Below are 27,593 nucleotides of genomic sequence, written 5' to 3' on the forward strand. Positions count from 1 at the left end.
CTTGGTTTTGAAGGCTCTGATTCATAAACAAACAGTTTTTTCCCTTGTAGATTCATATCCAGCTCATTCATGTGTGTCAGTATGCTCACAGTAAAGGCTAAATCACAAAGCCAATCTTTGTCATTCAGGTCCAAAAATTCTCAAGTGTTCTCAAGTAGCTCCAAAAATGAAATAATCTCCTTCTTTGAGCTCCCACATTCATTGATCCAATCAAGTATCAAGTATGAATTCTGTACCGATCTTTGGCGGGCCGGATTAAAAAGACCAACGGGCCGGATGTGGCCCGCGTGCTGTAGTTCGCCCATCCCTGGTGTAGGGTCACAAGCTTTTCTGTTCGGCATTAGTGATATTCTTTGGTTGTGTGTTACTTACAAAAGCTCAAACACTCAATCAAAGACTGCAATAACTGACACTTTTCTTAACAGAAATGAAATAAAATAAAAGGGTCAAGTGATCAACTCATTTTCCTTACATCTTTCCGGGATTAGACCACACCCAGTTGCCATGAGAGGAATCAAAAGCAAAGGCCAGGGAATCTGGGGAGAACTAAGCAAAAGGACAACTCCTGAGGGTCTGGTCAGCACCTTGTACAGTAGTTCTCCCGCCATCGTGTGTTAATATGGGTGTGAATGGGTGATTCAAATCCGGTGGAGACCGTTTAACATTTATCAATAGTTAGAATCTTTAATTTTTTGTATGTACGATCCTTCTTTCTTTTCTCTTGTGTATATAGTCTTTGTTTTAAAATGTATATGGTGTGTACATATGTAAAGTATGTTTAAACAGTTTTGGGGGGAGCATGCAAATAGGAAATATTTCACAATATATATGCTGTGTACATCTTGATTTTAACTATTGTGAGTTAATAACCTGGAGGCATAAGGTTTCCACAATCACATTGGTATATTATGAATAATGGACAGGGCCATATGCCAACATATTTATGATGTCACACGTTCTTTGTCAGACCATTTTGAAAAAGAGAACTCTCATTCATCAAACGAGGAAAAAAGAAAAGATCTATATTTTCATCAGCTAATGTGAAAACAGCCCTCATGTTCAAAGGCGGCACAAAGAACATTGGACAAGGCGAAACTCAAACGTTCAACTGTATAATCAAGAAGATAAACATACTTGGGACTGAAGGAAGACTTTAAGTAAACATCAAGTAGCAGCAACTGAATTGCATTTTTTGGCAATTTTTTTTCCCTCCTGAGGAATTTGCAGTTGCATTTTACACAACTGACCTCCCAACCCATCCTATCCTGTTTACACTCTTGTCCTCATGTCTTTTACCCAGTTCTTGGAGTCTCTAATTCTGTAGGTTCCCAGGGGGCGTAGCTTGATCTGCTGCAGCAGTGATGCCAGGCGCCCACCATTGTTATTTCTTTTCTGAATATTAAAGTAATTGTTGCATCTACCTCTTTTCCTTTCGGCTTTTCCCTTCAGGGGTCGCCACAGCGAATCAACCTTCTCCATCTAACCCTATTCTCTGTACCCTCCTCTCTCACACCAGCTAACTTCATATCCTCTCTCACTACGTCCATACAGCTTCTATTTCAGCTTCCTCGAGACCTCCTGCCTGGCAGCTCCTTGTCCTCTAGCAATATATTTACTGTCCCTCCTCTGCACATGATTGAACCATCTCGGTCTGGCTTCTCTGACCTTCTCTCCAAAACATCCAACATGTTCTGTTCCTCTGATGGACTTATTTCTGATCCTATCCATCCTCGTCACTCCAAAAGAGAACCTTAACATCTTCATCTCTGCAACCTCAAGCTCTGCCTCCTGTCTTTTCATCAGTGTCAGTTTCTAAACAATACAGCATCGCTGGTCTCACCACTGTCTTGCACACCTTTCCTTTCATTCTTGCTGGTAGTCTTCTACTGCATAGTACCCCGACACTTTTCTCCACCCATTCCAACCTGCTTGAATCCATCCCTTCACCTCTTTTCCACACTGTGTTCCTCTGGACTGTCGACCCTAAGTACTTAAAATCCTCCAGCTTCTTGATCTCCACTCCCTGTAGCCTCACCGCTCTACCTGGGTTCCTCTAATTCACACATATATACTCTGTCTTGCTGCAGCTAACTTTCATTCCTCTCCTTTCCAGCGCTTCTTTATTGTATCTTCTATATTGTACCATTTCAGCCATTACCGCTGCAGATATTATTCATTTGTGCCCAGCCCTCATACTCTGCCCATATCTATCACACTCTTGGTTTTTTATACCTCTCTCGCCCTCTATTTCTCACCCTAAGCCAGTAGAGACAGAAGGCCGCCCACATTAATTGACTTCGGATCAGTCAAAGCTTTGGGTGGCAGTTTCTCCTTGCTACTGTCGCCAAGTCCTGGCTCATGGGTGGATGTCGGGTTGTGATTTGGCGCCGCATAAATAAAATCTAACTTGACTTCTCAACTCCATACAGGACTGTCTCAGAAAATTAGAATATTGTGATAAAGTTCTTTATCTTCTGTAATGCAATTACAAAAACAAAAATGTCATACATTCTGGATTCATTACAAATCAACTGAAATATTGCAAGCCTTTTATTATTTCAATATTGCCGATTACGGCTTACATCTGAAGAAACTCAAAAATCCTATCACAAAATATTATAATATCATGAAAAGGTAATTTTTTTTAATTTTTTTTAATGGCATTACAGAGGATAAAGAACTGTATTACAATATTCTAATTTTCTGAGACAGTCCTGTATGTGTCCCACCTGGGTCGCCGGAGAATCAACAGAAGATGGGACATGGACGAAACACATATTGAGACAATTTAAAAAGATGTTAAAAATGCTTTAATAAAAGTGAAGCTTGATAAGTGTCTTGAAAAAGTCTCAGCGCGTTTGTCCCCTCGTGGCACCTTTGACGCACACTCACAGAGGAACAACTACACATAGTGTTCGCCGATAGTCACATTACCACAACAACTCATCATCATCACCATCTTCCTCATCACCGTCATTTCGTGGCACCCGCGTCCGCCACCTGCGCTCCACATCTATTATTCTCTCTGCGTGTTTTTTTTTTTTTTTTTTTTTTTTTTTTTTTTTAAATCATACTCCATTTTAACGCGGAAGTCGCTGACGCACCGCGCACAGCTGCTCCGACGGGGCCAGGAAATAAACGCGTACGCGCAGTTCTGCAAAAACGGTGAGTGTTTTCTCCGTGCCTATCAGCGGGAATATGCAGCAACGTTCGGTCCGACGCGGTGATGCGTCCGCCCAGACCGAGACTCAGACGCCTCCGTTGCGCCTCTCGGTTTACTAAGTCCAACCGGAGGCGGCTGGCTGGCGTTTGGTCGGTCAGCTAGTCGGTCGTCTGTCGGTTTCTGGGATGAACGGAGGGACGGACAGGCACTCGTCTGGATTCTGCTGGGACATTTAACGTGTGCGAATTGCATTTTTTTTTTAAATTTTATAATCCGTTGACCGCCGTTGAAGCTGCCGCGCAGTCCCCGGAGACAGTGGCGTGTTTGACCCGAGGTATGGAAATGTATTTCATATTATTGGATGTTTCCTCTCAGCTGTTCCACACATCGATGTCGACTCGGGAGGAGACGTAATGTTTCCTTTGTCCCCTTGTACCCTTCTAACAGCCCGATGGCTCGGCTGGTCATTCCGATAAGATTTTATTTGCGTTGCAAACGTCAAGCCATCTCAAGGTTTCCCTGTTTTTAATCTTGGAGAAAATATAAGCCATAAATCGGCCGCCACAGAGCGGAAGCGGCGAACGTCTTTTGAGTTGATGGGATCTAAATGACTGCTCTTCCAAATGTGCATTGTAGTCTGAAGCTTGCAGGACATTTACCAGTGTGTCAGATATGTTTGCTCTATGAGCCATAATAAAGGTAGTGGTGCGTCCCAGATAGCAGAGAAGAGCCTCTGGAGGCCACGATCAACAGCAATACCTGTGTTTATTTTATTTAAAATCATTTCCCAACACAGGAGGCGCACACACAAAATGAAGCTGTAAGACACGCGAGTTACAGGCGTGCTTCTGCCATCACACACACACACACACACCCATCCAAGGTAATTGTTCAAGTGACTCCCATAGCTGCAGTATTCCGTCCCCTCCTGTGTTGTAGTTTGGTTCATTGTGCACTATGACCCCCTCCTTCCCTTCACCAAGCAGGTGTCCACTTTGATGTTCATTCTAGTCTATACCATGTTGGATTCCAGTTTAAAAAAAAAAAATCTTTATGACATCACCGGGTTATTTGGCAAATTGGGGTGTGACACCCAAGTAGGGTGTGTCATGTTTGGCAACTGAGGTTTCACCCTCTAGACACTGGTTAGAATCTTTCAAAAACAATAGGATTTTGTTTTGTGTCCTCGTGGCCACTGACCACCGCTCATTAGTATTTTTTTTTTTCATTTTATGACACTTGCATTTACTCAGCTTTACACCTCGAAGACCAAGCAGTGCTTCTAGTATCTAAAGTCTGTGGTGAAACTGTCACTAACCCTGTTGTCCCATTAATATCTGTGGAGTGTTAATAAACCTGCAGATATTGCAAAAGCATATTCTCTCTGTTACTCTCATAGCTGCACAATTTGTATAAGAGCAACATATGGATGGTTTTGTGTTGGAACCCAAATCCTGCTTTTTTTTCATTTTGAACCAGAAAATTAGGATCTTGAACAGTTTGTAAAAAAGACAGAAGTTATTTAGTTTTAGTTCCAAGATTCAAAGTGTTTATTGTTATGTGTACAGTCTGGAAATGTGTTTCCCTGAACAATAAAATTCATACATTGCCGTCGGCAATGCAGCCAGATAAGTAGTGATAAGTCAATAAATGACAAACATACTGTCATAACCAGATGCACACAGTGCTGGGAAATGCAAACAGGCTGAATCAGATGGATGATTTTCAGGTTTGGTGTGTTTTGATGACAGCAAACAGTTGAAAGTGAGAAATGACATCAAGGAACTGGCACTTTGTGTCAAGCGAGTAAAGAATGGAATTCTGGTATGTCTTTCCACTGAAAGCTGCTATGCATTGACTACACTTGCACCAACCTGCCGCGAGTAGTATTAAGTTCTTTTTTCTGTGACTACATCACATGGTTAAGACCGCATACTGCATTTTCCTTTTTTCAGCAGCAGATATCCTTCATGCCTAGGTTGACTGTCAACAAACAAGGGACTTTGCTGGCAACAATTAGCTTTCATCATCTCAAATGCTCCAGAGCTCGAGTCGGCCGAGCTGTCAACAGCATTTGAAGCCGTCAGTTGTCCTGATGGTGCCGACTTCAGGGGGATGTAGAGAGTAAGCCATAATTATGATTCCAAACAGGAGGAAGAGGGTTGCTGAGACTGTCTGTTGAGCTGCTCGAAGTGAGAGCCGAGGAGCCTGCAGTCTTGATAAACCGTGCCTTTGTGCTCTTGCAAATGAACTCATTCTTTCAGGCTGCAGAGTTACATTTGGACGAAAGTTACCGAATAGTGTGGAGACCGCAGCCAAAGTATCTGAAGGTTGTGACAGTTATGTACAATGCTCGTTGTTCACAATGGATTGTGCCACCCACAGTATTTCACAGTATGGAACATGGGAGGAGTTCAACAGCCTCTATTTTATTTTCTATTGCCATTTCAATCAAGCTCTGTCTTTTGTCACTGAAAGAAAAAGCTGTCAGGAAAGGTTCATAAAAAGGAGTTTTATTGTTATAGCAAGTGAGCTGTTATATTTGTTCAAGTGTTAATTCTTCAGAAACATGGATCTCTGTCTTGCAGTCCGTGCAAGGCAGTAGTTTTAGCAGTGGAAATTTGGTGTTACTTTCTTACTCACAGTTGTTGTGTGTGGTGTGATCGGTCTTATTCTTGTCTGTCTGTGCTACAGTGGATGTATCAGCCTTAAGGTAAGGTGTGTTGTATTCCTATCTTGATGCAGTACAAAGAACAAGCACCTTTCCTAAAAAGAAAGAGTGTGAGCTCCGCCAGAATCAGCAGGCGCACTCATTCATTACATGCTGCTAGTTACACATACATGGATGCACGATGATGTAGAACAGGAAAGATTAGAAATTAAATAAAATATTTCATTCGAATGAATCTTGAGGAGCTGTAGTTGATTCGTAGCGCTCCTGTTGATCGTTTGCTTGCTAGTTTAATTTAGGTATATTTATTCATGAAAGCCTTGGACTATAAAAAAAGGCCCCAAATTATACCCTAATATTCAATTTTTCAATGGGTTAAAATGTGTAGTATTCAGGAATATTTTTCTTGGAGCAATACTCTTGTGCTGCGATTAGAAGGGCTCTTGCAGGTGGTGCGAAATCATTTAAGTTGTGGCTTTTTGGACATAGTTTCACCAGATACTGGGATTCTTGTTCTATTGCTAACATTAAGATAACCTTTTTATCCAGTGTTTCCGTCTGATGAAAAACTATTCATCTCCACTTATTAGGATTTTTAACATTTTTCTTCTTCTTTGAGCAAACTCTGGAGATATGGGAGTTCAAGAAAAACATGACATATATATATATATATATATATATATATATATATATATATATATTTATCATTATCACTGTTTTTAATTTATTACCCCCCCCCCCCCCCCATGCACAAACACACACCAGTAGACTTTCAACCTGTCAAGATAGAGTGGTGAGTGGATGGTATAACTATGCCACTTTGCTTTGGAAGATGCTAAGTCTATGTAAAAGAGAAAATGTCAAATTGATTACTTTGCAATGATTGACAAATTTCATGACCTAATTTTCACTAGGTGTTTGGAGATAAATCATTTTATCAATGAAACCCTTATAATTGAATTTTATTTTAGCCGATGAATTCCAATTCATATTTGCAGTATTATCTGTCAGAACAACTAAACACATATTCAGTTTACTTGCGGTGATTGTAACCTTTTTTTAAGTATGCTGTACATGATTCTAAAATATCATTGAACTGTATCAATATGGATAATGCTTTGTGGTCATTTTTTATAATTGTGTGCAATTTTTTTATTGAAACATTCATGACACATTCTGACTGACAAAATATCTGACTACCACCAAGCTGTGGATTGCTTTTCTTTCCTTCTCACACACCTCTGCAGTTTTAAGATGTACAAATGTTCTTGTTAACCACAACACCGACGAGTTGATATCATGTGCATCCTAAACATTCAACAGCTGTTTTCCTTCAGACTTAATGTATTTCAATTTCTGATTTGAATGTCAGCCTATTTCATGGTCCACTGACTCACTCTGCATCCCTACATGAGCTGCTTACACCCCCGTCTCCTCATTCTGCTCAAAAATAATATTGATTGCTTTCTGAGAAAAGACAGGAAATGCATCAAGCCTACCAAAAAAAAACAGTTCTCATGTTGTTCCCATCCCTTTTTTCAGACGTGTGTGGGTGTTTCTGAAGTGATTTGGCTGGATGGTGGGGGTCATCACGTCTGTATACCAGACTTCCAGTCTTCTAACCTTTTTTCAATTTAAACCACACTAACTAACAAAATAAGCAACACAGCTGGCAGCTGCAAATGTACCTCAAGTTTCCGATTGCCTTATGAAACAGCTGCCTCATAATACCTGTCATCTAATACTGGACCGTAATCATTGACCATATCTCCAAATAGTCTTGTTGTATCAGTGTGTTGGTGGGCTGTAATATAATAACATAATTAGGTATCATATTGTCTTTGCCTCTAAATCAATCCCAGCAGCCCCGCTGCCGAGTCCCACAGCAACCGGCCTGCTCTCGCCCGAAGGGATTAAAATATTGATCATACTTAATGACTTTCTTCTATCGATGATGTCACAAATGAATGTAATAAAACCTGATGGGCGCAATGAGACAGCCAGATATTGTTTGTACGGCTATTTCCTACATATTAAACCTTAAGCTTGTGGTTGCATCCCTGCATGCTGTGAGGGAACAAATACACAATAATGAACGGTGTGTGTTTGTGTGGTGGTGGTTGGTGGGGGGGTTATTACAGCTGGTCCACATCAGCCACTCAGAGTTGCTGAATCAGCTGAATAGGCTGTGGGTTGGTCCCACTGCAGGGAGTATTCTGCGCCTGATGATATCATTACAGCTTCCACTGGCTCCCAGGCTTCTGTCTGCTTGTAGCAGCAGACTGAGAGGAGCATCTCAAGTTGTATCATAGTAAAAAACAGGATACAGCACAATTCAGTCATGCAAGTGTTAAACTGTAGCTTATTGGAGTTAAGGCTTGGTTGAAAAGAATAAAATGAATGTCACTATGAATTTAGAAGTCTATTTTTCATATCCAAATACAGTTTGGAATATAAAATCATTCAGAAAATCATCAGTCAATAGTCATATAAATTGCAGAATGGGTAGTACTTTAATTGCACTTATTTGGATGGAGTATGTTTTTGCTTTGTAAGAGACTTCTGAAAGACCAATTGCTGACTACAGCCTTCTCCAAATATTTTCTTTAGTTGATGTTTTGACTCTGGGTATTGCAAAGATCTGTCCAACCTGACACTCCAAACTCTTTCATATTTTTTTTAAATTATTTTGTTAGTCTTTCTTTTTCCATCAGCATTTGTGATCCGCCCAAGTTTGCACTGCTATACATTTAAAATGGACTATGATAGGCCATCTCAAACTATTGTTCCTAATTGCTACTTTGCAACTGTCCACCTAGCGATTGCATAGTTAAGGTCACAAATGTTTCTCATTCTCAAGATTAACGGCGCAGTGATGTTCTTTTATGGAGATTGGGAAGGAATAAAAAATTGGCTTATTGATACGTCTCTACTCATCAGAATCTACATTGCCAGTCACTTCCTGTACGGAAATGTTGTCTTTATTGATTACTTGTCCAGATGTAGTGTTTCAATAAAAATTGTGAGCTGTCTGTACACAACAGCAGAACTGATAGGAGCTCTTCAACTGCAACTCTGACATTGCTCTCTTGAAAAAGCAGGAAGTAACACCATCATATGACAGAGGAAGAGTTTAGTGTCGGTAATGGACTTTAGATTCCACATCAGCAACATGTGATTTTGTTGACATGGCTTTGTTTTCTCAGAATTGTATGATCCGTCTTCCTAAGCTCTGAGTCTCCAATAAATGTTTCAAAACCAAAAGACCCTGATCATATTTGAGTTTCAGCTTGTAGCAATTCATGGCGGTTTCACATCGCCGTTCAAGATTTTCTTCAGCATATCATACTTGACTACATTTTTACAAGCCACTTGGTACTCCAATCTCATTACTTATTGAGATGTAAACAGCCATCTTGAAATGGCCTATTGAATACGTAATGCATGATGGTGAACCCTCGTCCAGAATTTATTTCTATCAAAGCTTTAACTTCATTGATGCTCACATTGATTTCAAAGCGTTTCTGTGCATAATGTGCTGATGATGGGCTGACAGATGTGGGCATCAATCAACATCATTCTTTTGACAGTATTTGTTAAGCTGTGGGTAAATGGCACTTCAATGCCTTGCTGATTGATAATTTAGTATGAGATCATTTATATCAAGATTTTGTTATCCCATCCCACTCGACATTGCTCGAGGGAATTCAGATGAATATTCAGAAAGCTGTTTTTTTAACTGCAGTCAGGTAAACTCTTCACATTAACTCAAAGTTTCTTGTCTGTTCAAGTTTGACTTTTATACCTCCTGTTCTCATTCCTTCAGCCTTTTATGTGGTGAGGTTAAATTCCTGCAGAACACGCTGTCTTCCAGCAGCAAAGACCAAGGGGGACATAAGAGAAAATATCCGAGCAACACTCGACATGCATATTAGAGAGATAGCGAGAAACATTGCATTATTGCAATATTTTGGTGGCAATTTTGTGATAATAAATCAATGCAAATTATCAAAGAAAATATCTAAACTCAATTCTGCAAACAATAATCAAACATCTTTCTAATGCTGAAGCAACATTTAAGACAGCTGCTTCACAGCCGACCTTTGCAGAACTAACATTATTCAGGGGGTACAATGGGGAATCGTAACTCATGAAAAGGGATGTTGACAAAGTTATGTTCATTTGTATCAGCCACAGTGGTATAAATGTTTGACCTGTTTATGTAAGTTGAATTTGCTATTTGTTTGGTAAATTATGGCTTTCAAATATTCTACTGTGGTCACATCCTTTTTTTTCCTTTCAAGTATAAAGAATTAGATTTATTGCAACAAACAGGAGGAAAAATCTAGGTTATGGTCTCAAGCTGTTGTTCGGGTAAATAAAGGGAACTAAAAACAGAAAATCAGTCTATCAAATATATTCTTTAGTTGTTGTTTTTTTTCCATTAAGCACATTCTCAAACCACCAAATGCACAGCTGGACTAATGTGAATGCTCTCGGTTTTCATTTTATTACAATTAAGATTCCATTTTGAGTACCAAGAACGTTCCTGTTATTGATTCAGAGATTGGTGAAAGTTCAATTGCAAAAGAAGTTTTTTGCTTCCTGTAGTATGAAATATGTGACTGAAATTTCATCAAGTACATTAATATCAGAAACAAACTTTTGTAGCATCTGCAAAGTTGTCCCAGTCATTATTCCCCATTGTGATGTGGAATATCTTTTCTTTCTTAACTTTGTCATTCACCTATTGTTATTTATTATTAGGATATTTATTATCCTTGTTGCTCTTTTCTGACTTAATATGCTTTGTGTACATTATGTGATAAATTTTAAGTAGATCTTTCAAGTTGCCTCTTAAAGAGTGTTAGAGTTTAATTATCATGATGTAATCTGTTCAGAAACAGATTAGCTACTCTTTAATAATGAGACTGACGCAAAAGTGCCTACACTATACGACTTCCTTGAACAGACGGATGCTTTGATTATGACTAACCCCCATTCACTGTAGAAATATGTCACTCAAGGCCTCCAAGTTGCTGTAAACTGTGCATTTGTCCATAATGCAGGGACAGTTTTGACTCAGAAACACCAATGTGTCAAGCTTTGTGTTGGATGATTATTTTCTGGCCTGACCATATCAGTGACAAACATAGGATGGATGTCAAAGGGGCCTCTTACAAGGTTCTTTGTCTCCAGGCATGAGCACAAGGACTCCCATTAACCCACTCATAGCCCCATGAATAATCCTACAAGGAATAAACAAGAGTTCTCTCCTTTTTAATTATTTTTGTCATGTTTTCTAAAGTGACTGTTCAGGATGATACTGATTCTCTCCTTGTAACATTTACTTTTCTTTCACAGATTGCAACATTATTTGCCTTTTATTGCTATGACTGCGGGTGGCCATTTGTTTTCTATTAGAGGTTTGGTTCTGAGCTGAATCCCAAATGATCTGATTTCAAATGGATGCCTCTAAATTTAGATGTTTACAGTCAAGAAGCCCTGAGGTTGAGAGTTCCACGCTAGTCAAACCATGGCCAAAAAGCGATACTGGCATATCCAGTCTAAAAACATTGCTTTAATTGAATTGTGATTTTTGTTTATAATTTTGCAGAAATATTGCATATACGCTTCAACTCATTCAACCCACCAACCAAAGCTAAAGTTGTTCCAAATAGGATATAGATGATAGTGCAAGATGACGCTAATGTGATACACATTTATATCTCTCTATCCAGCATCCTCTAATTTCATATGATTATTTTTCTTGTGAAGTTTCATCAAGGTTTTTTGCTCCTTTTTTTTTTTTTTTTTTTTTTTTTTGAGGGGGGGATGTCCAGCTTTAAGTTACAGGTAGCATTTGTCCACTTATGTTCTTTAGTTAAATTTAAGGAAGGGATTAAACGCTTCAATCATCTACTTTTCCCCCTGCAATCCCCAAGGTGTTATTGTATTGCTTAGCCCACAAGTACGTTCCCCTTTTATAACTGTTAGGGGAAAAAAAAAATTCTAACCATTTTCAAAAGTGTATCTTTTTTTAAATAATTCCATTAAATTCCAGTCAATCAAACTTCAATAAGTCAGATTTTCTTTCATTATCTTGTTCAAATACTGATCATGGACTTACGACTGTTAAAAATTGCAGATAAAATAATGCATTTTGCTTTTTTTCTTGTTTTTGATGAAACATTGATTATAATCAGTCTACTGTTACAGTGCTCTGTAGTTAGTATTCTCCCAGTAATACATTGAAGTAAAAATGGCTCTTCATTGAGTCTTCATTAAGCTTCAGCATAACAGAAAGATTCTACTATGTCATGGATGGAACAAGGAGTAGAAAAAAATGCCTCTATTACAATAAGGCAGCTGGATGAAATTTTCAATGTTTTATTTTTGTAATTCAGCTTGTGATGTGACATGGATGGCAGTACCTACACTCCAAAAAGTAAAACCTTTTTTTTTCATCACCCAAATAATTGGGACACGTCCCTTCCCAGGACCCACTGCAATGTGAAATGTTGATTGACAGTAAATGAGGATTATAATCCCCTCGGATAAGAATATCCCATTCTGCTGCTCTGTGTTGGTCCCTGTCATCAATGACATGTTCATTTGTTGTAGTGAGGTTTGGAATGAGAGCCAACAAAATACGCTTTGATACAGCTTGATAATACTATTCACCAAAGAGCAATGTCTCTGTCTGACTTGGCAAAATTACTCAAGAACAGTATTTTACCCGTCTTTTGGGACTGATGAACAATGGGCAAACAAAATATGCATGAATTTGGGGGGACAGAAGCACAGTTTTGAATACTTTTTACTCTTTGCAGATTGTGTTTTTGATATCTTCTTCTTTTCCTTTCGGCTTTTCCCTTTAGGGGTCGCCACATCGAATAAAGCCTCTCCATCCAACCTTATTCTCTGTATCCTCCTCTCTCACACTCACTACATGCATAAAGCTTCTCTTTGATCTTCCTTGAGACCTCCTTCCTGGCAGCTCCAATTCCAGCATCCGTTTACCAATATAGTCACTATCCCTCTATACATGACTGAAACATCTCAGCCTGGCTTCTTCTCTCCAAAACATCTAACGTGCTGTTCCTCTGATGGACTCATTCCTGATCCTGTCCATCCTGGTCACTCCCAAAGAGAACCTTAGCATCTTCATCTCTGCGACCGCTAGCTCTGCCTCCTGTCTTTTGGTCATTGTAACCCTTTTCCAGGCCATACAGCATCGCTGGTCTCAACGCTGTCTTGTACACATTTCCTTTCATTCTGGCTGATAGTCTAATCACCCGTACCTGTTGTACATCCTTTCCATCTTTATCTCTCTGTTTCGCCAACCTGTATAGATCATTCTCTTCCTCCTACTGTCCAACCGAGCATACCAGTCATCGTACGCTCTCAGTTTTGCCTTTGCTACCTCTGTCTTTACTTTACGCTGTATCTCCCAGTACTCCTGTATGTTCTCTTCAGTCCTTTCAGTGTCCCACTTCTTCTTTGCTCACTGCTTTCTCTGTATATACTCCTGCACTTCCTCATTTCACCACCAAGTCTCTTTATCTACTTTCCTTCCAGATGATACACCAAATACTCCCCTACCTGTCTTCCTGACAACATTAGCTGTAGTTGGAAGCTCTCCCTTTCTCAACTCCTCCCTGAAAACCATACAACACTTCTCCCTTTTCAGTTTCCACCACTTTGTCCTCTGCTCTGCCTCTGTCTTCTCGATCTTCCTTGTCACCAGAGTCCTCCTCCAAACCATCATCCTATGCTGTCTGGCTACACTCTCACCTACAACTATAACCCCCGGTTATATGGTTACTGTATGTTCCTGTCTTCTGGAAAAAAGTGTTCACTTTAGCAATTTCCATTCTTTTTGCAAAGTCTGCCACCATCTGTCCCTCTGTGTTCCTATCCTGTATATCAAATCTGCCCATCACTTCTTTCTCCCCTCTATTGCCTGCACCAACATGCACATTGAAGTCTGCACCAGTTACCACTCATCTCTGTGGATATTCTGCATCACTTCATCTAGCTCATTCCAGAACTTCTCCCTCTCAAACTCACATCCCATCACACCTTCAATTTCCAATTTCAGACTCCTAAGTCTATCTGACATTCTTTTCACCTCCAGAACATTCCGAACAAACTCCTCCTTCAAGATAAATCCTACTCCATTTCCCTTGTCAGTAGCATGATAGTACAAGTTAAAGCCTGCTGCTAAGCCTCTAGCCTTACTGCTTTTCCATCTGGTCTCCTGGACCCACAGTATATCCACCTTCCTTCCCTGCATCATATCAACCAACTCTGTACCTTTTCCAGTCCCGATATTCAAAGTCCCTACTCTCAATCCCAGACTCTTGCCTGTCCTCTTTTCTGTCTGCTTCTGAACACACCTTCCTCCTCTCTTTCTTTGAGTATCCCAGTTTCCACTGGTTCCCTGTAGGTCATCGGTACCAATGGCGATGGTTGTTAACCCGGGCCTCGACCAATCTGGTATGATCTGGTTATTAAGTTTGATTGGCATGTTTGGTTTTGGCAAAAAAGTTTTACGCCTGACGCAACCCTCTGCATTTATCCGGGCTTGGGAGCGGCTCAGGGAGACACTGGCCCGTGCCGCCCTAAGGCTGCATTGTTTTTTTGATAATAATATAATGATGATAATTTGTACTTACAATATAATTACAATCACCATACAGCACATAATGAATCATATCAGTTATCGCATGGTGTTCATAATGTGAGATTTTATATCCTGTAGTTCAGTGCTGCTACTTTTTATCATGTTGTTCTATTTATTTTATTTGTTGGGATTATTTAAGTGTAAAATCAGCGGTACTTTTTGAAATGCATTTTTAATCGTTGTCTCCTGTCTAGTGGTTACATGTGTTTCTATTTGTGTGTTATTTATAGAACTGTTTATTGGGAAAGAAAGGGATGTTATCTACAGTTTCAGAGACAATGTGGAGTTGAACTTAACAGGTGAACAAATTGGTTGGATGGTACAAAATTAGCTCATTCGTGCATTAGCTTCATTCATTTCATTAACTTTTCAGGGCATATTTAATTAATAGATATGAATCCATTCTCTGTGCCTTGTGTTCAAATGCATACCTCTTCGATATTTTTACCAAAGGTCTTTGCATAATGTAAATGGTCTTGTTTGGCAATAAATTTATAAGTAGTCTTGTCTAGAGAAAGAGCATGAGGTCTGAAAAATTAACAACACCTCCCCTTTGTTCTGTTTGTATTGTCCCATACTTCTCTGTCACATACAATTCCAAGTATATTTTATCCATCAATTCATCTGTATTAAATCAACTCCTGTGTCAAAGTAAGCTGAAAGACTTTCACAGAGTCTGTGATTTTTACCACTTTGATATCTTGCAGGAGTAGAGATAGCAAGGCTCAGTTGCAACTATTGTTCATATTAATAATTTTTTTTTTTCCCAAAAAGTCAAGTTTTTTTCTTTTCTGCTTGCGTGAAATAATTGCAGCAGAAATATAATTGCAGCCAGGTAGGTAATTCTCTATCTGCTCTGGGAAAAAATCCCAAGAACATGATTTTATAGCCAGTGGCAAATGTAATCAAAGTGAACCGCTTTATCACAGCTGTCCTCAACCTCCTGACCAGTAGCTGACACAACCTGAAGCGTCTCAACCTAAATACTCCAATCCACATTTCTGAAATGAAAGCCTCTTGCTTTTAATTTGACCTTCACCTGCTCAGGTGCCATAACTTAAGTTCCTTCACCAAAAATATGACTCTACTATTGGCTGAGAGTTTTTCTTTTATCTCTAAATGCCATTTTGAAATTTTGCAAAAGTGTTTCTAACCGTAACAGTGGCGCGGTGGTTAGCACTTCGGCCTCACAGCTCGGACTGGTTCAATTCCGAAAAGGGGACCTTTCTGTGTGGGGTTTGCATGTTCTCTCCATGTCTGCCAGGTTCTCCAGTTTCCCCCCACAGTCCAAAAGCATGCAGCTGGGGATATTAATTCGGGGAAAAAAATGGGAAAAATTGCCCCAAACGAGTGAGGAATTGGTTGTTTGTCTATATATGTGGCAATATGTGCAATATGTCCCACACAACCCTGAGTGCAGGATAAGTGGCAGACAATGGATGAATGATTGGGAGATCTCTCACCATCAGCCTATTGCTTGAACAAGCGAAAGGTAATATTTGTGGGGTTTTTTTTGTATATTTTTTTAACTGCCACAAATGATTTGTGGAAAATCAGACAATTTTCAGGAGATAAAATAAAAAATGTAGAAAAGCTTTTTTTTCCCTACTTCAACCGGGTGAATTTGAAAACGTGGCAAGAAAATCGTTTCTTTCTGACTTGAAACAGAATGAATAAAATGCCTTCCGTCTGGATGTGTCCAGAAATCATGGTTAGGGAAGGTCAGAGCCACTTAAATGATTTCTTGATGCTCCTGACAGCTCAGTGATCGGGGTCAGCATGTGTCAACCGCCCAATCCTCTGAATCAAGACCCTAGTGTGTGTTTTGTTGAGAGACTTCTAATAGCGTGCTGCAGTGTATTGCTCCAGGTAGTGGAACGGATGACTCTATGAATTAATTAATATCCCTTTTATTTCTTTAGTTCACTATGGGTAGGAGCAACTGGACTGAAGAGACTTCTTCAGTAAAACTGAAGTTGCTACTACTACTCTCGGATGAGAGGTGAAACCTCTTCAAGGGAAGAAAATCAAATCCAGTTACTACTAGAACAGTGGTTCTTAACCTTGTTGGAGGCACTGAACCCCACCAGTTTCATATGCTCATTCACCGCACCCTTCTTTAGTAAAAAATAAAATATGATTTTTTTTACTGGTGCACGAAATGAATTGTGCATTAATATCACCTTGTTCAAATAACAAAACCAACACAGTGCATGAACTCAAAACAACTTACCTCAGTGTGACTTCTGCTGTTGCCTCTGAGAATCTCAGAGCAGGACGCTTTCAATGACTGTGCCCACTAACTGCAGACTAGAGTGAGGGGTGGACCTCTGCGGCGGAGGCTCCACCGAACCCCTGAGACCGACTCACCGAACCCCTAGGGTTCGATCGAACCCAGGTTAAGAACCACTGTACTAGAAGAAGCATTTGACAAGAATTAACAACGACCAGGATGAATTAGAACCTTGTGAAGATTTTCATAAAGACAACATTCAGTTGCTGTGCATTTTAATATGTACATAGGAATCTACCTATTTGTATTTTTTTTTCCCCCCAAAACTTTTGACGTCACCTGTCTTTCATATTTTCTGAGCAGTTGACAAGGTTGGCAAAAAAGTTAACTGTTTAGCCTAAAGACTCTGATAGTATACCACGACTTTTTCCTACTATCTGGACGGAAACAAGTATATCCAAAGTGTTTTTTCAGACTTCCGTTCACCAATCGCTTGCTTAATCACATCCAAACTCAGTCATTTCCATGATAACATAGGATGCCCAAGGGGAGTATAAGTCAGTGGACATAAATATCATTGATGCTTTTGATTAAACCTGCATATATGGTAAATAGGCAAGAAGACATTTTCGGAGGCAGAGAAAATGTGCAGCATTATTCAGACTATGCCTGTGCTGATCAATGATGAAGCTACAACTGAAATGACAATGAGCTAAAAACATTATGATAATTTATTCCTAGTATGTTATGAAAAACTCTAATCACTCTCCCTCTACATCAGAGTTGTGTGTGTGTGTGTGTGTGTGTGTGTGTGTGTGTGTGTGTGTGTGTGTGTGTGTGTGTGTGTGTGTGTGTGTGTGTGTGTGTGTGTGTGTGTGTGTGTGTGTGTGTGTGTGTGTGTGTGTGTGTGTGTGTGTGTGTGTGTGTGTGTGTGTGTGTGTGACACCAAGTCAAAAAGTTAAATTACACATTGTGAATAATAAACCGTTCATAAAGTTTGGAAAAAAAGTAATAGTTTCTTAAAAGAAATCAAGTCAGTATCTATTCAGGCGGAAGCAAACCACCTCGAGCTGAGAAGTCTCAAGTTTTATAGATACTCTGTTAATCCAGAGTCTCTGTACTCCATTAATGCAATATCTGAGCCATGGTTAAATCAAAATCAAATGAGTGCCTCCACACCCTTGCCCCAACTTTTATCCGCTATGTTCTTTTACACGACAGTCAGTGAAGAGGCATATCTGTGCAATTTTCCTTTTTAACAAAGTCTCTTGCCAGATTTATTATTTGAAAAGTGTCACACGCATCCCGAGACAGAACGGCAGTCTAGAAATGGCAGAACCTTTTACTCTGCACTTCAGGCACAAATACACAAACACACAGGCACTCACACACACACAAGATACATTATTTGTCAAATAAAATGTGATACCTGTCTGGAAGAATAGCGGTGTCTAGGCGTGGGTATGTCAGGTGAAACTCAACGGTATAGGACAATATGTTAAAAGGTATGATGTATTTGTGCACAAGTGTAACACACTACATAGTCGTGATACATTTTAAGGTTACTGTCTCCTATTCAAACTTTTCTCTTGGTTTTAGAAAATAAATATCAAAAAGTTGAATTCCCAGAGACAGACCTTCAAAGCCCGTTGTCAGTAACCCATTACCTAAATCTATTTCATTGTTTTAAAACTGCTCATGAAAGACACGCAAATGTTCACAATCACGCAGAGCATCCGATCTGAAACATCACTTTTCTTTATTCACTAATTCAACCTGGGACCCATATTCTAGTTAGGATCGCTGAAAAGCAAAAATTCCATGAACTTCATTTGTGGACCAGGTCTGTTTTAACAAGCCAGTCCCTGGAGAAGAGTCTTTTTTAAATCTAGACTGCAGGTGTGGTGAAGTCATGTTAGGATTGATTGATACACAGCAGAGTTTTTCCTGCATGGTTGCACATTAGAAGTGCAGAGCGGGCCGTCAAGACACATCTCGGGTGGGGTCTGACAGCTCTGACACACAGAGGCCTCTTGGCAAATAATAGTAGTGCTCAGCAGAGCAGAACGTAGAGGAGACGGGACAGTGATTTACCTATTGGGGAAACCTTCAGAAATGAACAAGTTGGAAGTCCGGTCAAATGTATTTATATTGAATGTTTAAAACAACCTGAGTTGACTAAAGTACTGCGTAAGCTGGTGAAGGCTTTGAAAATCAGCCGATGGGGGTTCTTATCATAGAGCAGAGCCAACAAGGATGAGAAGGAAATGAAAAAATCAAAAGCAGAAATAACAAAGATGGTAAAAAATGTTTTTAATGGCCAATTCAATTCCAATGATGACGGAGTAAGCACAACTCTCTCTGAAGACATGATCAGCATTGACTTGTATGAATGACCGCGAAAGTGTCATACAAAATTAATGCTCCCTGCTGGGAAATGAGAACACTTGCGTAATTGCTGCCAAGTGACTTTTTATTTTTATTTAATGTGCTGCAGCTTAACTGACCATTATCCCATTGAAATTATGTTGGCATTTTTAATTTCTTTTTTTTTTTTTTTTTCACGTGGTTAATTTTTGGTGAGTTGTTGGTCGACACCCGAGTACCCTGAGCTATAACTCCTCCTGTCTCTGCTATCAAGTTGTAACTAATTTTAACAGGCTTTTTAAAAAAAAAAAAGAAAAAAGGCACTTAAATACATTGAGGAGCTTTTAGCATCACATCACTGAAAACTTGATAAATTTGTTTATACCCTATCTGATGAAAAGCAATATAAATGCTGCTTTCCCAAGCAACATTTATAGTCAGTCTTAGATTGTTTACTGAATTGTAAACTATAATCAGTAAATTGAGAAGAAATACTTTGCCCAGATGTCAGCTGGCTTAACTGAACATCCCAAACTTTAGCACTTGCCCAGAGAACCTATTTATAGCCGACGGATTGTGAAATTGCACTTAAATGGTCTGGCAAAGACTGGAACGGTGAAAAACAAATGCTGTCCTGCAGAATCCTGAAAAATATCTTCAGTTGATTAGTTAATACATTTAAAAATGCACTGCCTTATTAATGCTAGGAATGATTCCCTTCTTTGGAGCGAGTCTTCTCCTGTGATCATTTATTTTTTCTTGCCCATGAGATTTTAGTCATTTTTTGACTGAACACTGTGCAATAATAGACTTCAGAAAAAAAAGAGAACCATCCCTCACCCTTTGTTTGACAGTTTCAGAAGACTTAATAAAAATTCACTACCAATCTATCTTACTATTCCCATCGCATCTTAAGCTGATCCCTGGATTAGATTCTGTACTAACGCATTGGTGTGAAAATGGAACCACTGGAGGCCCCTGATTGGTCGGAAAGCTGCAGGATTTGTAGCTTTTAATATTGTTGTAGCGAACTCTTTGAGCGGGTACCCACACAGGCTGACACGCACACAGAGGTGGAAAACACCACATCTCACATCCAGTGCACCTTCTGACAGCTGTTCTGATAGGTGGAGTTTAGATTTATTAATCTTAACTATAGTCGGTATACTGCACTGTGTGTGCATTCGTTTGTGTGTGCGTGCACACGCTCACTTGGTGAAGGGCGGATCCTGGCTATATATTTAGCCAGCAGATCCCCAGGCCCATTAGTGCAATCTGCCTGTCTAGCATGGACTGTGGGCCTAAAATACTAAGCCAATTAAGATAGGAGTGAAGGGTTTTTACTGCCCTTTACTCTGAATGCTCAGTAATGAGCTCTATGGAAAACGTGATGGATGCCATTTGTTTTTTTTTATTTATTTTTTTTACTTGTTTGTTTGTTTTCCACTTGACAAAAACAATGTCCGGGAACCATAGCTTTGCATTGGTCTCATTTACATTGTTTGCATTGTTTGAAAGCGCACATGAGCATGTTCTTTGTTTTTAATCCAATAAGTCTGACTGATTTACAGCTCATGCTTCAATGATGCCACCATGTGATGATACCCTCAGGAGCTGGTGCTCTCCCCTGACCCCTATTCATTTACTGCAGCTCATTAGTTACACATACGTGCGAACAATATTCGTGTATGTGTCTTTTCCATGGATAGTGACTTACAAAAGGTCACTCATTTTATTGTCTGACACAGATAAAATATCCAAAAAGAGGAAATGCTTTTGCATTCAAGTCACCAATCCCACTTTGCTTTAAAGTAATCAAGGCTGGTGACTGGGGGGGGGCGGACTTCTAGAAGGATGATTGATTGGTGATTGGACATGAGCAGACCATCTTAAATTTTGATTAGAGATTTCCATTAAGTAATGTGTTGAGAGCACAAATGGCAAAAGCCCAAAGCATGCTGACCAGCTTTAAAAATATACTATCAGGTCTTGGGTATGTATTGAATGCGAATCAGTACGATGAGTCATTTTTGCTGAACCCCATCCTGTTGACCCCTACATACAAAGAAGGGCACTCTACCTCCAGTGTAACGTGAATTTTGTGTGAATTTAATTACTTTCAGGCACAGAACAAACACATGGTGGGCTTTTACTGTTAGGCAATGAGTAAAGTCAAAAAGGTCAGACTTGAGTGAACTCTCCCTCTGAGTAAATTTCATTCATTTTTTTTTCCATTTCTTGGGGTATTGAAATAACCTTGCTACTCTCTTAAATTATTTGCCTCATTGGAGGACATTTGTGACCAATGAAAGAAAAAATCACCAGGAGCTTTTCTTTAGTAGTTGTTTTGGACCAGTGTTTCCACAGATGCTCTGCTCTGTAAGCACATAAAAAGGCATGATGGTTTCTGAACAATAAAAACATTGTTTACTGAAGAACATGTGGACATTGGGGTAAACTCAAGTCTGAATGTATCACAATATCTCTCACATTTTATTCTATGCTGGCCTGGGCAATAGACCTATATATGGGTTAGGTGAAATTAATTCTATTGTTTACTGACGCTAAAAAAAAAAAGATATTACCCTGATAAAACCCTTTTTAGGTGTTATAATCATCACGCCTACCGAAGACATATGCAGGCTTGCGGCGAAAATTAGTACTCTTAACAACAAAAGCTTAAACTCCTTTATAAAGCTCATTTTGTCATCTATATTAAGGAAAAGATTTTAAAAAATGGATAAGAATTATAGCTGCTAGACACTGTTTTTCCACAATTACATCCTTTTTTAGACCTTTTCCAAATCTTTTAGTGTGAAAGTTCTTTAAATTACATTGGATCATAGTCTATTCACTGATTTATTGATGAAGCTAGGGCAGTTTAATGGTTATATTTCAGGTAATCTAATTTCTATTGGTTCAATTTTGTTGTAGTATTTTGGCTTTCAGCTACAGAAAGATTTGAAACAGGGATTTGTAAGTATTGTGATATTGGCTTGCGTAACAATCTTGACTCACAATTAATTCTGTGGTCTATAAGGAACTCTGATCACCACGCTCTCCATAGACATCAGCAATTTGGGATGTAAGGATTCAATTAACTCCAGATAGGTCCAATACGCCGTTTGCAGGCTGGTGGCTCAATACACCGATGACTTTGTCGAAGCAGAAAAGATGAAAACAGATCTCAGCAATTTTAATTGAATTGTATTATTTTGTTTCAGGCTTCAAACTTGGGAAATTGATATGATTGCTTGCTTGTCAGTCTCTGCCCTCCTTCATAAGCCTGTAGGACATTCTCAGTCCAGAGTTGAAACCGTAACATCATGTCGCTCCTGTCAACAGCTCTGGTTTGTGGTTATTGCCATTTCACTGACCTCCCATCTCTCTGCTTGCTTTTTGGTTTTCCTAATCCTGTCATTTTCATACCGTCATGCTTGAGGGGTTGCTTGGCAGACGGGTGGACACACACACACACACACACACACACACACACACACACACACACACCATACACTATACTGGTGCAAAGGAGCTAAAGCTGAATTACTGTTAGTGGCCGTACAGATGGCTGCATTAAGTTAAAACAACCGGTTTGAAAAACCTCTTGTGTAAGTCCCTAAGACAGACTGAGTCTGTCCAAGATCAGCAGGAGGCTGAGGCACCGCTGCTCTCTTGTTGAAATACTGAGGTTCTCTGAAACACATACACACATTGTATCGCATCTATAGTGACTTGTTAAAAACATCACGGCTTTCCTTGATCTCTTCTCATACTTTTCTTACCCTGTTTTGAGACTATAAACTATAGTGTTTGGCTAGAAAATCTTCTGTAGATGGCCTCATGAAGAATGGACAGTGGATCTGCACAGTGTAAGTCCGCCTAGGGAAAAGTTTAGCGGATATCATTGCATTGTACTGTTTCATCACAGCTTTACTGAAACTGTGTTGATCATATCCGGATTGTGACCTAGTTTGAATTTAATCACTTTATATTTAAAGCTGGAAATGATTTTGCAGAGGAGTCCCTTGAAGCAACAACAGCCCAGATAAAAACTTGATTGTTAAAAATGGAAATATGCCACTTAAGAACTTTCAATTCTTATTTCTAATGGCCAACTTTCATTTCAGCCCCCCAGCACCAATGATTTACTTATTCATATTGAATTTGTTTGGTCTTTTCTTTTCACTTTTTCTAATCTAATGTGTGTCCTCTGCAGGGCCTTGCAGGAAGAGTGTTGCACACCATCATGCCAGTTCGACACATCGCATCGACACAGAAAGCGTGTGTGTGAGCGTCCCAAATTGGCTCTGCGGGGATGAACATGCCACTGCACCAAATCTCTGTCATCCCCCGTGATGTCACCTCATCCCGGGTGACGGGCAGTGGGAAAGCTAAGGACAAGGACAAGCAGGTATCCAGACAGCTAAAGTGATGATCTTTTGAGATGAGTCTTTGTAAGCCAGTATCACAGAAGGTGTAGACAGAGCCGATGGCATACTGATCAGAACTGTTTCTAAAATGTGCACGTTCGCAACAGCACAGTTTTGTGACCTGGACAAAAAAAATGTTGAGGTTACTGCCAATGTAGACTTAAGATAGGTTACCTCAGCAACTTCAATTTGAAAATATTCAGCTTGTAAAATATAAGAATATAAAAAGGCTATCTGTTCTGAAATAGTCAAAGGATATGATTTATTAATTCATCAAAAAGCATCTGCAAAATAAGGCATGATTAATGTTGCCAAGTTGGAAATTTTGCAACAACAACAGCAGCAGAAGCAGCTGTTTGACTGGCTTTACATGTTCAAACTTAACTATAACAATAGCTTATTTACCTAATATTAACTGGCTTAAATTGATGATAGGCCATCTGTTATATTATTTATTCAGAAAGTTGTGTTTGTGAGGATCATTTGGATTTATTTTCTTTATTTTCCATGTTTGTATAATGTCAATTTGCTTTTGATATTAACCACGATTAATCTACGTTATGGCTTTAAAGATGACACTAAATCAACCAGGGGAGGAGTTGCACGCCAGTAGTACTGCAACTCTAGAATGACTAATCAATCCACCCTGTAATTTTGAACAGGAGGACATGAAGTTTTTATATTTAAGGGTACATTATTTATCTCAGATCTGAAGTGCACAAGGAAATATTAACTAGTCTATTTCCACTTTAACGGCCAAACAGATTGACTGTCATATAACTTTAATCAGGTTTCACTCATTTCCAGTACACAATGAGATCAACAGTTTAATTGGAGATGTGTCACATCCCACCAGAATCGAGCACTTATTTTGATTTGTGCATCTTTTTTTGTTATGAATAATGAAATAAACTGTACAGGGGCACACCCATTAAATTAGATTTTGTTGGCTACCATTAAGCTATTAAACAGCAGTTCTTTTCCAGATTCATTTTGTTGCAGTATTTGCTTGATCACTGCTTCAGACTGTTTCAGAATCATGGCTGCATCTGGATTTCTTCTGCTGTCAGTCACACACCCACAGACTGTTAATTTCTTATTAGTTGAAACTTTTTTATGCGCCCCCTTGCCAGTAGAACACAACAAATGCATTTAATTAGGGGCAAATTGGTGCTTTTCTTTGAGCCAGTGGTGGTAACATATATTCAATTTCATTCAGTTTATCTTATAAAACACATTAGGTCACTGCTGTATGATGGTTGAGCACAGGTTTTGCATGTACCGGTAATATCGCAACAATATCCTGCTCTTCCTCTGGCTTTTGCAATTCAAGAATTGGCTCCTATTGGTATGATATTCAGTGTTTATGTATCGCACCTTTTTGATTCATTGGACGGCGTCAATAGTTCATGAGCAGTAAAGCTGAAAAGTGTACCAAACAAAAATTTTCAGCTTTCACACATGATTGATTTTGAAAACCTTATTTAACAAAGATCAAACGAATATCATGATTTTTGAATTTGCTACTTTAATAATTATTTTCAAAAGAGGATAAACAGATGTATTATTTCAATACTTTAGTTAAAATATATGTATAAGTGTTATTTCCCTGTCCCCATTGCTAGAAGTTGCATTGTGTGTGCTTATCTTAAAAACAGCAGCTTGGATTTGGCAGCATGGAGCGTCAGTGGTTAGCACTCTTGTCTTGCAGCAGCAAGGCCCCTGTTTCAGTCCCAGACTGTGGAGTTTGAATGTTCTCCCAGTGCCTGTGTTTGTGTTCTCCAGTTTCCTCCCGCAGTCCAAAAACATGCTGCGGGTCAAGTGAAGGCTAAATAATCTGCAGGTGTGAATGATAGTGATCAGTTCAATGAATCTATTTGTGGCCCTTTGATTGACACAACCACCTCTTGCCAAATGTTAGTTGAGATTGGATCTGGCCTCTTTATGATCCTGTGTGCTGGATAAGTGGCACATTTAATGAATAACTATGGTCAGAATTGCTGTATCATGGTATAAATTGTGATTTGGGGTATATTAGTGCGAAATTACCCTGTGATTTCAACTCCAAACAAATTACATAGAATAATTTTACAACTGATGTAGTCTCTGTTCTTGATAGATATTATCCTTATTATTATTATTAACCATAATTACTAAACAAAAAGGGCTGATGGAGGGAGGAGTGTGATGTAATGTTGCAGCTTTCAACCAAGTAACAACCGGTCTCACTGGAAAACACTGCCATCATTCCATTGTAAAACTCTTGAATATTAAAAATCCAGATCACAGTTGATAGTGGGCAAGCGAAGATTAGCTTCATCATCAAGAATAAACATCAAGATTGCAAAAATTTGCAGATTGCAATTCCAAAAATACCTGTTTGGTACTGTTTATGGGATTGTAATTTCTATGTCTCCAAAAACACCACCCCCTTTCTGGATCTGGCTTTTGTTGCCATCACCACAAGAGCTTTCAGGATGCAATTGCTGTTTTGATCAGTGGAACAAAGAGAGGTGCTAAGACAATATGGTCTGGCCTCCTTTCTCCTGGACCTCATCACAGTACAATGCAGTATTGCAGTACAGGTGCTCTTGAGAACCCTCTCACATCCTGCATATGGTGCCATGGCTCAGTGCACATGTGACAATTTACAGACAATGTTTTTCTATTTTTATGCTCAGGCTTGTATCTGGGTTGGATGTAGATAACATTAAAAAAATAGCTGCTCATAAATTTCAAAAGCAGAACTATGATCTGATTGCAAATGGTAGGCCAGTAGACCACCAGCTATAGCCCAACGGTTGCTCTCTCCCAACGGATGTTCTCTCCCAATCAAGACACACACGATGACCAATGATTGCTTCTTAAATCGTACAAATATATTACAAAAAACACAGATCAGTGTTTTTTGTTTTTAACTTGTTACAACATTTTATTCATTTTGCGAGTGGCCAAAAGAAAATTGCTTGATATATATATTTTTTTCTTTTTAGGCAGCATTTATTTTAAAAAAAAAACAGATACGTAACACAGGCATAAAAAAAACTTGAAAAAAATCCAATAACTGGAATTGTATTTATGATGCTGTGCTGAAGTACTACACTTAATAAGCATAGAAAGCAATTATGATTTAATGTACATCTCATTAGCAGCACTTACCTCTATATGGTGATAGACCTTTGTTTTCAAAATGGAATATATTGATATCAAAAAGAAATTCTGAATACTGTGTTATTACTTATTTGTCATATTTCCTCCCCCAAATTCACAATTATATCAAATTTGTGAGCTGAAGTAAATAGATTTTCCAAGAACATAATCAATAGAAAATGAGTGCTGATGTCTGCTTGTCATTGTGATATATTTTTATTAAGATATTGAAATTTCAAGCCTGTCAGTGGTTAAAGTTCTTGGTACACAAAGGCTGGGGGGGCACTAGGTCTTCCTCCTGCTGTGTTTACTGCCACAATTTTACAATTCAAGTCATGAATCTGTGTGCTCTCCATCCACCTCTTCCAACGGACCCTCATTTTCTTTACCCCGATGAGCAAGTACATCAACAGAAGTGATTCTTGTAGTGCCTGTGGAACCTGCATACTGTGGAGAAGGGAAATTTGGTCAAAGGGAAGAGAGTGTTTACTTTGAATGTTGATCAGCTTGGAGAGTATGCATGTGTGCATGTGCCACTTGTGGCCAGAGTTTAGTTACAGACCCGTCAGGCCCTCTGAGACGACACAGCTGGTATTTTAGCATCCCAGTAAAAAGGCTGAACATTCATCTACTTAGAATTAAACGTGGGTCAGCTTCCCCTTTAGAGAAACACCCTCTCTGGCTTCTCGTCCAGTGTTGCTCTGCTTCATTTGTTGTATCAGAATCCTCTTTAGATATATGCTCCTGGGCACATTGTCTCTGTACTTTGTTCACCCACCCGAGAACTTGTTTGGCTAGATAAATTGAGGTTCAAGAATATTTTATGTGTCTCAGAGGTGTCTGAGATTAAGAGTTTGTAATTTCTTGAAAAATGCTCCCCAACAGTT

General features: G+C 39.2%; 1 protein-coding gene across 1 annotated transcript in view; it reads left to right on the top strand.

Moving 5' to 3' along the window:
- Positions 1–3,034: 3,034 nt before the first annotated feature.
- Positions 3,035–27,593, top strand: part of marchf8 (membrane-associated ring finger (C3HC4) 8) — a 74,169-nt gene continuing 49,610 nt past the window's right edge. The window contains exons 1-2 of the mRNA XM_086170068.1: positions 3,035–3,165; positions 23,343–23,537. Coding sequence (XP_086026194.1) covers positions 23,442–23,537 — 96 coding nt within the window. The 5' untranslated portion in view covers positions 3,035–3,165; positions 23,343–23,441. The remainder of the gene's footprint in view (positions 3,166–23,342; positions 23,538–27,593) is intronic.

The sequence above is a fragment of the Fistularia commersonii genome, chromosome 2 (genome assembly GCF_037954325.1).
Source record: "Fistularia commersonii isolate RoL2024-O1a breed Wild chromosome 2, RoL_Fcom_v1.0, whole genome shotgun sequence".
NCBI lineage: Eukaryota > Metazoa > Chordata > Actinopteri > Syngnathiformes > Fistulariidae > Fistularia > Fistularia commersonii.